This window comes from Papio anubis, chromosome 3, assembly GCF_008728515.1.
Source record: "Papio anubis isolate 15944 chromosome 3, Panubis1.0, whole genome shotgun sequence".
NCBI classification, from domain to species: domain Eukaryota; kingdom Metazoa; phylum Chordata; class Mammalia; order Primates; family Cercopithecidae; genus Papio; species Papio anubis.
The window spans coordinates 97,565,478-97,578,752 of NC_044978.1; the positions used below are offsets into that span (position 1 = coordinate 97,565,478).

Sequence of the window (13,275 nt, forward strand, 5' to 3'; positions counted from 1 at the left end):
AATAAGTAGGGTGACCATACATCCAGATTTGCCTGGAAGAGTCCTACTTTATACTTTCTATTCCAGCATAATTATTATTATTCATTCTTAGAAAGAAATTCCCTGGTTTAGATGATACAATTTGTGATTGACTCTTGCAAATTTACAGAGGGCTTATTGCATAAGTAGATAGTTACTGTTTAACAATTATAAGGTGTTAGAGATAACTCTCATTTGAAGAACTTTCACTGTCAAATAGTTCACAGAAGAGGAGAAATATATTGCCTCCTCTCCCCCTTAAACACACACCTACAAACATATATGAAACTTTGCTAGTAACACAGAGAGCGCAAAGTATTTCTGGCCATAATAGATTTGTATGAAGAGTAGAGGAGATTTATATATTAGAATACAATAAAGAAAGAAGAGATGTCTGGAAGTGCAAAAGTATTTATCGTGGTTCCCTGCAGCCATACTAATAGTAGCTTGAAAACAAATACTGGGCCAGGCGTGATGGCTCATACCTGTAATTTCAGCACTTTGGGAGGCTGAGGCGAGAGGATCACCTGAGGTCAGGTGATCTTTACTAAAAATACAAAAAAATTAACTGGGCATGGTGGCGCACACCTGTAGTCCTAGCTACTTAGGAGGCTGAGGCAGGAGAATCACTTGAACACAGGAGACAGAGGTGCAGTGAGCTGAGCTCACACCATTGCACTCCAGCCTGAGTGACAAGATCGAAACTCCATCTCACCAAAAAAAAAAAAAAAAAAAAAAGAAAAAAAAAAATACTGGCTAATTTGGTTCTTTTATAATTTTCAGAAAATTTGTTATTTCATTTTCTTGTGAATCAGAAAATAGTTTCCATTGTACTAAGTTTTTTCAGAAATACATTAGAGTGGTTTCATACTGTTTCTGAGTAATAATAGATATAATAGCTAACACTTATTGGATGCTAACTTTTCAGGGTACTATCTGAGCACATTGCATGTATTCACTCATTTGATTCTTGAACAATATCTGAAGTAGATATTATTCTAATTTTGCACTGAGGAACGGGGACATAAGCCATCTAAATAATAGCTAGAAAATAGTAAAACCAGAATTCTAACCAAGGCAGTTTTGCTTGAAAGCCTGTTTTCTTTATTAACTATGTTGAAATGAATCAGTACCTATATCCAGAAAATTGTATTATTGGATTACGTGTATTTGTCACAGTAACATGTCTTAGAAACTTTTTTTTTAAAGCATTTCTCTCATGTTGAAGTACATGCATACGTATTGGTGGGTAGGGAAGTTAAGGAGATTATAAGGAACAGTCATCAGATTTTTGAAAATCTGAATAAGGTTTTTACTGTTTGCCTGAGTTGTGTTAAGATGTCTGTGTTTAGCTGAAGAAGTCAGTTTTGAAATACTTGTGTATTGGAAGAAAAACTGTAAAACTGGAAGTATTGTTATAGGGTAGGTGATTTTGTGTGTTTGTTTGTTGTGGTAAAATACAATATATTTGTCATTTTAGCCATTTATTAATGTGTAGTTCATTGGCATTAAATACATTCACAATGTTACGTAACCATCACCATGATCTGTACCTAAAACTTTTTCATCATCTCCAGCAAAAACTCTGTGCCCACTAAGCTCCTTCCCTCCTAAGGATAGCCCCTGTAACCTCTATTCTACTTTTTGTCTCTATGAGTTTCCTTATTCTAGGTACCTCATATAAGTGGAATCATGCATTTGTCTATCTGTGACTGACTGACTTTGTTTGTTTCTAAAATAATAGAATTTAATGACTACAAGCTAACTTTATGGTAGGCTTTTAATTTAGGCTTTTAAATGTTAATTTACTTTAGTGTCATATTTGATGTTCTTTTTTTTTGTAGTAGAGTTTGCTGAAGAATAGAAGGCAAATTCAGTTAAACTCATTTGTTTTTGTATGAACTCTTATAAGCCTCAAATGACTAGTTCTGTGGGTCTTGGGAACAATTGAAATGTAGCCCAGTAGTGGAATTCTGCTGAGTTGAAGAAAGGTCTTTGCTTTACTGAGATATAGCCCAACTACTCTGGACCACAAACCAGGCATCCCTGCTTTTAAAGTTAGCTGTAGGGTTTAACTGTTTATCTAGATATGAGATATGTAGGATTCTGCATTTTAGAAAGAAGTAGATTTCGTCCTAAAAGACTGTTGTCTTGTATCAGTGTCTGACTAGTCATCTAGTACTACTAATTTCATGAACTTTAAAATCTTGTTTATTTCTTAAATATGTTAATTTTGGGTTAGGGATGATATATAGGAATTGGGTCAGAGGGTGGGGGCGGGCGGCGAGTTGCTCATATCTAGGGTCATTCTGCGTTTGCTCTAAGTCCTGCATTCTCATTAGATTATTTTTCTGTTAGCAGTCTGGTTTTTTAGCACAGCAGTTCTCAAACTTTTTAGTTACAGTCTTCTTTAAACTCTTTAAAATTGCTGCAGATCCCAAAGAGTTTCTACTTACGTATGTTTTATCTGTTTTTTAATATTAGAAATTAAAACTGAGAAATTAAAATACTAGTTTAGAGATATGCATAATACACTCATTACATGTTAACATTTTAAAATTTCTTATGAAAAATAACTGTGCTTTTCCTAGAATAATTTTAAAAATTTAGTGGGAAGTCATCTTATTTTACGCTTTTGGTGTGGCTTAGTAGAAAAAAGCTGGTTTCTCCTGTGTGTTTTCACATTAAATCTATTGTGATATCACAAGTCATGTGGCCCCTGGAAACTCCACTGTAAGAGAATGAGCATGAAAAAGGCAAATAACATCTTAGTAAAATTTTTTTTTGTTTTTTGAGATGGAGTTTTACTCTTGTTGCCCAGGCTGGAGTGCAATGGCACGATCTCAGCTCACTGCAACCTCCGCCCCCTAGGTTCAAGCGATTCTCCTGCCTCAGCCTCCCGAGTAGCTGGGATTACAGGCATGCACTGCCACACCTGGCTAATTTCATAATTTTGTTAGAGATGGGGTTTCTCCATGTTGGTCAGACTGGTCTCGAACTCCAACCTCAAGCGATCTGCCTGCCTCGGCTTCCCAAAGTGCTGGGATTACAGGCGTGAGTCGCTTCGCCCAGCCACAGCTTAGTAAATTTATGAAAGTAGTTTTGACCTGGCAGATTCAGTAGGGTCTCAAGGACCCCCAGGAATTCCTGGACAAAACGTTGAGAATACTGCTTTGGCAGAAGCTTGGCCTATATTGGATGAATATTATCAGTGCCCTTGAGGAAGTACGCTTTTATCCCTTTAATTGAGAAACTATTTTATGACTGTAACATTTATTAAGCTAATTTTATAATACCATGGACTTTTTGTTTTACTCAACAGATTACCTCAAATTAACTGACACTGTTTGCCAGAAATGTAAGCATTTTCCAGAGCTACCATTAAAAAAGAATTCCTTAAAGTTTTTGAAAACTGTATTTACTCTTGTGTTTTTCTATATTTAATTATAAAAGCCTGCCTATCAGTGTTTTCAGTAAATTCAAAACAGAGAGCAATACTAATTATAATAAATAGAATTTTCTGGCACAATTAAAATTTATTTAAATGTAATAGAGATTAAAAGCTTTCTTAGGATGTTGATTTTTAAATGTGCTTTCTCCTCCACGATGCACCCTTTATAATGGTTACATTTTTAATACATCATTGACACCACATTTTGTCGAATCTAATTAGTTTTATTTCTGCCTTCTGCTTACACTGCTCTTTTGATCATCTCATGATTATATGGAAGCTGGTAGAGATAATTTCTTTACAAGTTCTCTTAAAAAACATTGATACTTCTATCATAAATGTTTTGTGTAAGAAGTTTATTTTCTGTAGGCTTTAGATTTTATAAAATAGAAGAGTAAGAGATCCTAATAAAGGTAACATAGTTTGTCCATTTTATAATTTATGTAAAATTATCTTTTTTACCTTTTAGACATGAAGTATGCTGGTAAATTTTTGGTTACTTTGTTGTGTGACCATACCACTTTTTAACACTTTTCTTAAAAATAGCTTAAATCTTTTTTTGCACCTTGTAATTGTTTTAATTATGAAATACTGGTTTTGCCATATTCTTTCTACATTCTGGTTTGTATTTAAGGGTGGATGGTACATGAGATGATACACATGTGTGTGCGTATGTTTTTGTTTGTGTTTAGTTTTTAAAATCCTGTTACATAGAAAAGCATTTTTGGTAGAAGGTGATATTTAAAGGTTTTTGTAAACCTTGGCCTTTTCTACTCTTTTTGAGTCAAACTTCTGAGTTTGATCAAGGCTTTGAAATACAAATCATGAGACTTAAGGAAAGTGATCAAGTTTATCTATTTCTTAAATAACACTGCCGATGGAATTTGCAATTTACTAGTGAGAAATAGGAAGTGTAGTTTACATATTCTGCCATTTTTTTCTTTCATTTGAATTTGAATAGAGAAAAGATAAATGGTTATTGCATGTATTGGTTTTCTACTGCTGTATAACAAATTATTGCAGAATGTAGTAACTTAAAACAACATACATTTATTATTGAACAGTTTTCATGGGTCAGGAATCTGGGATAGATTAGCTGGATCCTCTACTTGAAGGTCTCTCTCAGACCTTACAGTCTTCTTTAAAGGCCTGACTAAGGAAGTATTTGTCTCCAAGCTCACTCACCTCTTTGTTAAAAGGATTTTGTGTTTTTCTAGGCTGTTGGATTGACAGGGCTTCAGTTCCTCACTGGTGTAGGCATCTAATAATGTCAGCTTGCTTAATCAAAGCACATAAGCCAAGAAGGCAACAGAGAGGGTGCCAGTAAAATAGAAATCACTTTTTTGTAACCTAGTCATGGAAGTAACATTCTTTGGGTTTTTTTGTGTGTGTGGTAGAAATAAGTCACAATATCCAGCCCCCACATGGGACAGGACATAAGTACCAGCAGACAGGGATCATTGAGAGCCATGTCAGAAACTGTTTTGCCTTAGTTATAATAAAATGATGACAGACTACACTGAGAATGAGTTTATAGACAATCTTTGTTTAGTTTTTTGTGAGTACAAAGCCCACTATTAATTTTGTGGGAATTTTTAGTGTGGGTAAATTCTTTTTAATATGATGTTTAACAGGAATGCTGCCTTTCTATTTCTTTGCCTCAGTTCCTTCAATCTCCCAAATAGGATTTCAGGTCTTACCCCCACCCACTTTTACATTTAAGTGTATGTGTTATATACTGGAAAAATTAAGCTGGGTGTGGTGGCTCACTGCTGTAATCCCAGCACTTTGAGAGGCCAAGGCGGGTAGATTGCTTGAGTTCAGGAGTTCGAGACCAGCCTGGGCAACATGAAGAAACCCCATCTTTATAAAAAAATGCAAAAATTAAGGCCAGCCATGGTTGCTCACACCTGTACTCACAGCACTTTGGGAGGCTGAGGCAGGTGGATCGCTTGAGCCCAGGAATTTGAGACCGGCCTGGGCAACATAGCAAAACCCTGTCTCCACAAAAAATGTGAAAAATTAACTGAGCATGGTGTGGTACACACCTGTGGTCCCAGCTACTTGGGAGGCTGAGGTGGGAGAATTGCTTTGAGCCCGGGAAGCAGAGGTTGCAGTGATCCATGATCATGCCACTCACCCTGGGCAACAGAGTGAGACCCTGTCTCAACCAGAAATAAATCATCTTTTCTTTTGAGAATGCCGTATGGTGTAGGCTCTCATAGTACTTTTAAGTGTCACAGGTAGATGCTTTTGTTTCATAAAAGTTTGGAATGGGATTTATTTAGTCTGTATTAAATTGCTCAGCAGTGAAATTAGGAGAGAAGCTTAGAATCAGATCCAGTGATCCTCATAGTATAGTCCTGGGCCAGCAACATCATCTGGGAAATTTAGGGGAATGTAGGTTTTCTGGTCCCACCCCAGACTTACTGAATCAGAAATACTAGGGGAAGGGCCCAGCAATCTGTGTGTTTTAAGAGACTCTCCAGGTGATTCTGATGCATGTTCAGGGTGGTTTGTTTTTATTTTTTTACTTATTTATTTTTTTTGAGACGGAGTCTTGCTCTGTTACCCAGGCTGAGTACAGTGGCACGACGGCTCACTGCAGCCTCTGCCTCCTGGGTTCAAGCGATTCTCCAGCCTCAGCTTCCCGAGTTACTGGGACTACAGCACATGCCACCATGCCCGGCTAATTTTTTGTGTTTTTAATAGAGACAGGGTTTCACCATGTTAGCCAGGATGGTCTCCATCTCCTGACTTTGTGATCCACCCATGTTGGTATCCCAAAGTACTGGGATTATAGGCGTGAGCCACCACACCCGGCCTATGTTCAAGTTTTAATACCACTAATCTATTCAGTCTGTTAGAGCTTGAGTATTACTTTTCCAAAAGGTTTTGGCCAGCACTAGAAATCTACTTTTACTACTGTTACGTATAGCTTTCCAGGAAAATCAACATTTTTAAAACTAATTTTTCAGATAAAGGATATAGAAAAGAAACAAAGTATTTTCCTTATTTAAGTCTGTTGTCTAGGTTAGGCAGCATGTGTTTGCCAGGAAGATGAAGGTGTTGGGAGGGGAAAGGAGAGGGACTTTTGAGATGAATTTTGTTTTCCCTTATACTGTTTCTCTTTTATTAAGAAGAGTCAAATACTAAATAGTGATTTTTAAGTGAGAATAGTGTTGGCCTTACATGATATTTCAGTTTGAAAATACATTCAATAATTGTCAGAGAATTGGTTATATAGTGTTTCATCAACTTTATAGTCTTGTTTTAATGAACATTTGCTTATAAAGATTTGCATTGAAATAACATCTTAGATGAAATGGAGGTCTCACAAGAAGGGCCCTTCCTAGTTGCCATGCCAACTTTCTGGTGTGTAGGTATTGATTGGAAAGACCTATGAATGAGATAGTTTTTTCTTTGATTATGTCTTTAAATCCAGTAGATTATTTTTGTCTGTCCTATGATACTACTGTAGTAAGATTAACATTAAAGGCAGACAGTAATTTTAACTACGCTTGTAACGTACTTGATTCTTTGGTCATATGTCTTTTATCTTTTTTTAAGTTTTGTGGAAGTTTAACAACTTAAATGTTTTTGAGGACTAAAGTTTGAAGGGGCTGACTAGAAATTTTTTAGTTTTTTGCATGAATTTACATTTTAACATTAAGCATTAGCATTAATGCTAATGTTAATTAATGCTAATGCTAGTTAATGCTAAGTAAGCATTAGCTAAAGTGATACATCTGGCTCACATTCGTTTAGGTAAAGTTATTAGGATTATAGTATATAGAGTGGGTGGATGATTTTGGTGTATTCCTTTATCTTATAAATCTTATCTTACAAATCTGTATCTTATAAATCTAAGAAAATAATCATATATTTACATATGAAAACTAGATCAAATAGTGAAGTAGTGTCCGTATTGTTCTAAAGATAATTAGGTTATAGTGTATATTAAAAAGATTTAATGCTCTGCCTTCCTTACTTTTCTCATTTACTTTGGAGTCTGGGACTCTGCTAGCTTGTATGGTTTGCTGGATTCTTTTAGTTTAGTAATTTGGGAAACAGGAAGGTAACCTCAGGATGAATGAGAATTGCCATTAGCTATGGGTCAGTTTAGTAGACTTGTGGATTCATAAAGAAACTTGATGGCTGCCTTATGTATCTTCTTTAGTCTTGTTGGTTTTGTAAGTTTGGAATATGTTTTTATTGTGTGGGTGGTTAAAATCAGGTGCTTTGGTCTCTTTTTCAAGGCCATTTGCTACCTTAAGATCTTTTTAATCTAAATCTCTTACTCTGATAAAACATGCACATCAGAACATTTTTAGATAGTGTTAGAATATGTTTCCTTTGACAAGAAAACATTTGAAAACAATTGTTTCATTTTTTTGCATACATTTAGCTAATGAATTAAGATTATTTTTTAGACTAATTTTGATGCAGTTTTTAAGATAGGATTTAGGAACCCATGCCAACTCTTTTAGTTATTATATAAAACTTTCCATGAAAAAGTTACTTTAAATTGTCTTACTTTTTTTTTTATTTTCCTGCTTAGAAATCTCTCATTTTCCTCCACTGAAAAATAGTTAAAATTTGCATGCCATATAAATTGCCTTTCATGTATCTCTTAAATTTAAAATGCTGAATTTAATTTTAGTATTTAGTAAATGCATTTTACATTAGGCTTTAAGGGCACATTTGATCCCTGTGAAATTGAGAATGTACATAGTTTATTCCTCAGAGTTTATAATGTATACAAATAATGAGTGAGTCACTCAAATTAATATTTGCTAGCACCTGTAGAAGTAAATCATTCACATTTATGTTAATGTGCCCTGGGGGTGTATATATATGAATTGGTTATTCCCCCCTTTCTCTCCTCCTACAAATCAAAGGAAATGTTAGCCTTTTACTACTTCTGCCAACAATACTAAAACAGTCAACACTTGAATGAACCACAACATATTGAGCTTTACAAAAGTCAGTAATATCCATCATCTTGAGTTATCCTTGTACTACCTGCAGTATTAGAGAAAGAACCCACAGATCAGTTTTTCTGTTAAAATGTTAAAATAACAACCTCAGGCATTGATTATCATATTTAGTTAGGATTAACTTCATGGCATTTGATAATTGTGTGTGCATAAGTGTGCTTTTTAACTGATGTCTAACTTTGTGATTACTAGTGGGGGAAACCTTGTTATCAAGTTGTTAGACTGGGTTTTCATCAAGGAAGTTGGATGTTATACTCGAATTGTTAGTCCTCTACGAGAAAACAGAATGCTTCTCTTGAGTGAATAAGCCAGGATAATGAGGCGAGGGGTTTTATTTCAAAGTTTGTTTTGGTGATGGCATAAATACATAACAGGTTCTGAAATCCAATTACTATATTAAATTTCATCACTTGTTTTTTAGGTATTCCAATAACTGTACCACCTCCAGGTAAAACTTTTTTCATGTTTTCTCCATCATTGTTAATAAACATGAAATTTCAAGCTTATAGTTACAGGAGAGATGGTGTTGATGTGGTTAGAATATGGAATAGGCTATTGGGATTTCAAGGTCCTATTTTCAGCTCTGCCTTTGCTTCATTCCAGTTTTGATTAAGATATAGTTTTCTTATACCTGTCTTACCCATTTCTGTAGAAATAGAGATTCTGAGAAAATTCTTACCTATTCAATTTGTGAAGAAAACAGTATAGGATATAAAATAAAATTTTTCTTAAAAATGTCTTTACAGACCAATGAATTTTTTATGTCATATAGTGACTATAAGAGAAGAGAAAGATACTTTATTTTGACTTTATCATTATTTCTGATTTTTAAATTTTAATCCTGCTGGCTTAGTATCATGAGAAAATGTGTTCTAAACCCCACATAGCAACTAGACAGACAGCTGGTCAGGTGGCTGTTCTTAGAGTGGTGATTGTTTATTGTTGTAATAGTATGATCAATAGGAGTTTATATGTGGCCCAGTGTTTTATTTATTTATTTATTTATTTATTTATTTATTTTTACATTTTTGTCAGTTATTTCTTTTTATAGTGTGATATCACACCTGGTAGCAAGTGTGTCTTACTGAGTTCAGTGTTAAAAGCCAAGGTGTATGAAGAGAATGAGAGGTGATAATGCTTGCAAGGGTGGGTCTGAATTCAAAATGACTTCGATAAACTGAGTGAAGTTTAGGTAGCATAGGACAGTATACATATTTAGATGTGGAATAGAGACATTGATTGTATGTGAATGTGTCTGAAATAGACTCATCAGGGAAAGTCAAAGGAATCATTTATGTGTCTTTTTAGTTTAAAAAACAATGTGGTTGTGAGGCTGTATGAAATAGGATTGTGGACTTTAGGACTAATGTGGTAATTGCTAATTTTGTACTTTTAAGATGTTTAATAGAGGAGTTATAGATCCTAAAACTGGATACAGTGAAGAACGTGGTAAACATGAAAACAATTTGGAGTGGGGCTAAAAATCGATTTAAGTGGACCTTTGAGAAGGATTCAGAGAACTGATTTATTTTTTCATAGAATTACTAAAACGGAGGCTTAGTGGAAGTGTTTTCACATAACTGCAAGGTGACAGGCAATATGACAGTGGAATACTCTTGTTCTCATTTAGGACAGTGTCTGAATTGTAGTGTGAGAGACTTAAGTTAGATAATTTAGTGCATTTCCTAGTAGTGAGAGTTGTTCATTGTTAACTCTTGGAAGGAATTGGTATCATAAGGAATTGACATCATAAGTTTTGGAATCTTTTTCTGCTGGGATGCTTTATAGCCTATCTGAATTTGAAAGTATAGTGTAGATTAACTGTTTTTCAGCCATATTATTCTGTGGTATTCCGTTTAGGTATTGTGAATTATTGAGAATGCAGACCCCATGATATAGAGGTACAAATTATATTCCTTCCAAACTGATCCACAAACTATATTATGTGCTTTTCTTTGTAAAGTAGTTTGTTAGGGTTGTGCTATTTGAACATCTTTTATGGTGGATATTCTCAGCTTTGAGCACTATGCATTTACTGGTAAGATTTTATTTATAAATTACACATTTTAAGGAAATTTCTATACTTCTAAAACTCTCGAAATATTTTTTGAAAGAGGTGATCGCTATATATCTACTTTTCTTCTAAAATATTTCAAATATATCTGGTGGCTACTGTTTTATGTATGGAGAAGGTAAGGCATTGAGATTAACTTTCTCATACTTACAAAATGGGCTGTGTGTGGTGCTGAAAATAAGACCAATGTCCTGACTCCCAGTTTGTTCTCTGTGTATTAGACCAGACTGCTTACTTAAAGTTTTATTGCACTAAAAATCTGTTTATAAGTTTGAGCTCCATTTTTTTCTGTCCATTATTACAACATAGAGAAGCACATTCATATCCCCAGAGAAATTTAGTGATACACAGCAACTTTGTTTCACTCTTGACATTAAGTGTACATTCTGTTAACATTTTTTATCTTATGGTTGAATGTTTCAGGTTTTCCTCCTCCACCAGGAGCTCCACCTCCATCTCTTATACCAACAATAGAAAGGTAAATCAGTATGGATACTGATTTTTGATCATTGATAGCCTTTTGACAGAAGAACCATATACTTATCTTGGAAATATTTTCAAAGATTTAATTTTATAAACACAGCACCTGTCTTTTAATTTATAAATCTACGTCTATGTTAGTTTTATATAAGATGTTGGACCTGTAGCCTGAAATCAAAACAGGGCAAAGAAAACTAAAATTATAATATTTTGAAATAATCTCTTGCTTTGATTTATGACACACTTGATTAAAGAAACTCCTAGACTGTTAAAAACCCAGCAAGTCAGTTTTAATGGGAAATACAAACATAAATTACTGGAAATGATGAATAATACATGTCTCTTTTGGGATGAAGTAGGGAAAACTATTATGGGACCATAGTAAAGAAAAGCTGTCTTATTCCTTGATACTCCATCTCAGCTTCCACAAAGAAGGATTAGAGCCATTCTGTGTGGCAGTAGCCTTATTTTTTGTACTGTATACTTATGGCTTATGTTAACTAGAATGCTGTACAAAGAGAATATTTCCCTCATGGGTGGCAGTATGGTGTTTAACAACATATAAATCAAACAGTGTTGCGAGGCAAGGTTCGTAAGCCCTTTGAGACTCAAGTTTTCCTTTTTACCAAAAAGGTTGATAGAGTTTTGAAGATTTTAAAAGCTACTGAATATAAAGTACAAGTATAATTCTTGGCAGGTAGAAATCACTAATAAGAGTTATTGCTATTTTCTCTTAAGTGGCAAATAAACTATTAAAAATAGTGTGTTTCTGAAAAAATGATTCAAATGATATAAAAAGACAAAATATGTGAGAACTTTACATCAGTAGCATCAAACCCTGCATATGATTTTATAAACCCTGCATAAAATCAAGAAAGCATGAATTGTGAGAACATAAGGATTTAGTTTTGTTAAGTGACTATTAGGCACATTTGTTTTCTCAGTCAAAATGTTAAGAAGTATTATTTGTTAATCCTGTCAGTGGGGCTGAATTAAAATTAAGACTAAATTTTTAATCTGAAATATTCTGATAGCCTGAAAGTTTCTGTTACTTTACTTGTGACTCAAGCTAAGTTGATTGGATTATTTATGTTAAATAGTACTAGCACATCCTATTTTTCTGTAAAATTAGGTATTTTAATATTTTTTAAGTCAAAAATCGTGTTTTATTAATAAAATTATACAACTAAATTATTAAATTGGTGGTTGGATAAAAGTTGTAATTTTGCCTTAAGTTTTTCCTTTTGCACTACATTACTAAAATTCAGAACTTCTTTGTACCAGACATAAAAATATATCTTTTTCTTCAACAGTGGACATTCCTCTGGTTATGATAGTCGTTCTGCACGTGCATTTCCCTATGGCAATGGTAAGTAGTAGTATTTAGATGCCTAGATTCAGTTTGGATCAGTGAAGTACTTAAATATTTTTAAAGCAATAAAAACGTGTTGCATCTTACAGAGCAATTTAAAAATATTAACTAAAGGAGTGAGTGGTCTATGTATCTGCCAGGTTAGCAAACAATACATTTCATGTATTTAATCAACTATACTTTTAAAAATTAGTTCATGGTGACACAACAGGGATATTTGTACTTTGTGTTTTCTAAAAGGATTTAGGATTTGTCACCAAAAAAGGATTACAAAGAACGGAAATCAAGTACATAGAAAACTACCATATAATGGAAAAAACCTGAAAGTTGGTTTTTGAAGACAACAAATAAAACATGACAATTTTATGACAAGATTAAGAAAAAAGAACACATAAACAGTATCAGAAGCAAAAAGGGATTACAACTGTAGACAATGCAGATTAAACAATAAAAGAGAGGCCGGCTCAAGCCTGTAATCCCAGCACTTTGGGAGGCCGAGACGGGCGGATCACGAGGTCAGGAGATCGAGACCATCCTGGCTAACCCGGTGAAACCCCGTCTCTACTAAAAAATACAAAAAACTAGCTGGGCGAGGTGGCGGGCGCCTGTAGTCCCAGCTACTTGGGAGGCGGAGGCAGGAGAATGGCATAAACCCGGGAGGCGGAGCTTGCAGTGAGCTGAGATCCGGCCACTGCACTCCAGCCTGAGCAACAGAGTGAGACTCCGTCTAAAAAAAAAAAAGAGAGAGAATATGCTGCACCGTATACCAATGCACTTAAAAACTTAGCTGAAATGAATTAACTCCTAAAAACAAAAACAAAAACTTACCAAACAAAACTGACTCGAAACGAAAAAGAAACCTTGAAGAGTCGTCTTTATT

At 34.5% G+C, this 13,275-nt stretch overlaps 1 protein-coding gene across 21 annotated transcripts in view; it reads left to right on the forward strand.

Annotated features, from left to right (window-relative positions):
• Nucleotides 1-13,275, forward strand: part of FIP1L1 (factor interacting with PAPOLA and CPSF1) — a 75,941-nt gene that overhangs the window by 50,400 nt on the left and 12,266 nt on the right. For 7 of the 21 annotated variants that reach the window (XM_021939140.2, XM_021939146.2, XM_021939144.2 and 4 more), the window contains 4 exons: nt 3,341-3,376; nt 8,891-8,917; nt 10,967-11,021; nt 12,337-12,392. In XM_021939140.2, coding sequence (XP_021794832.1) covers nt 3,341-3,376; nt 8,891-8,917; nt 10,967-11,021; nt 12,337-12,392 — 174 coding nt within the window. The remainder of the gene's footprint in view (nt 1-3,340; nt 3,377-8,890; nt 8,918-10,966; nt 11,022-12,336; nt 12,393-13,275) is intronic. The other 14 variants (XM_009207095.4, XM_009207105.4, XM_009207096.4 and 11 more) reach the window with 3 other exon arrangements.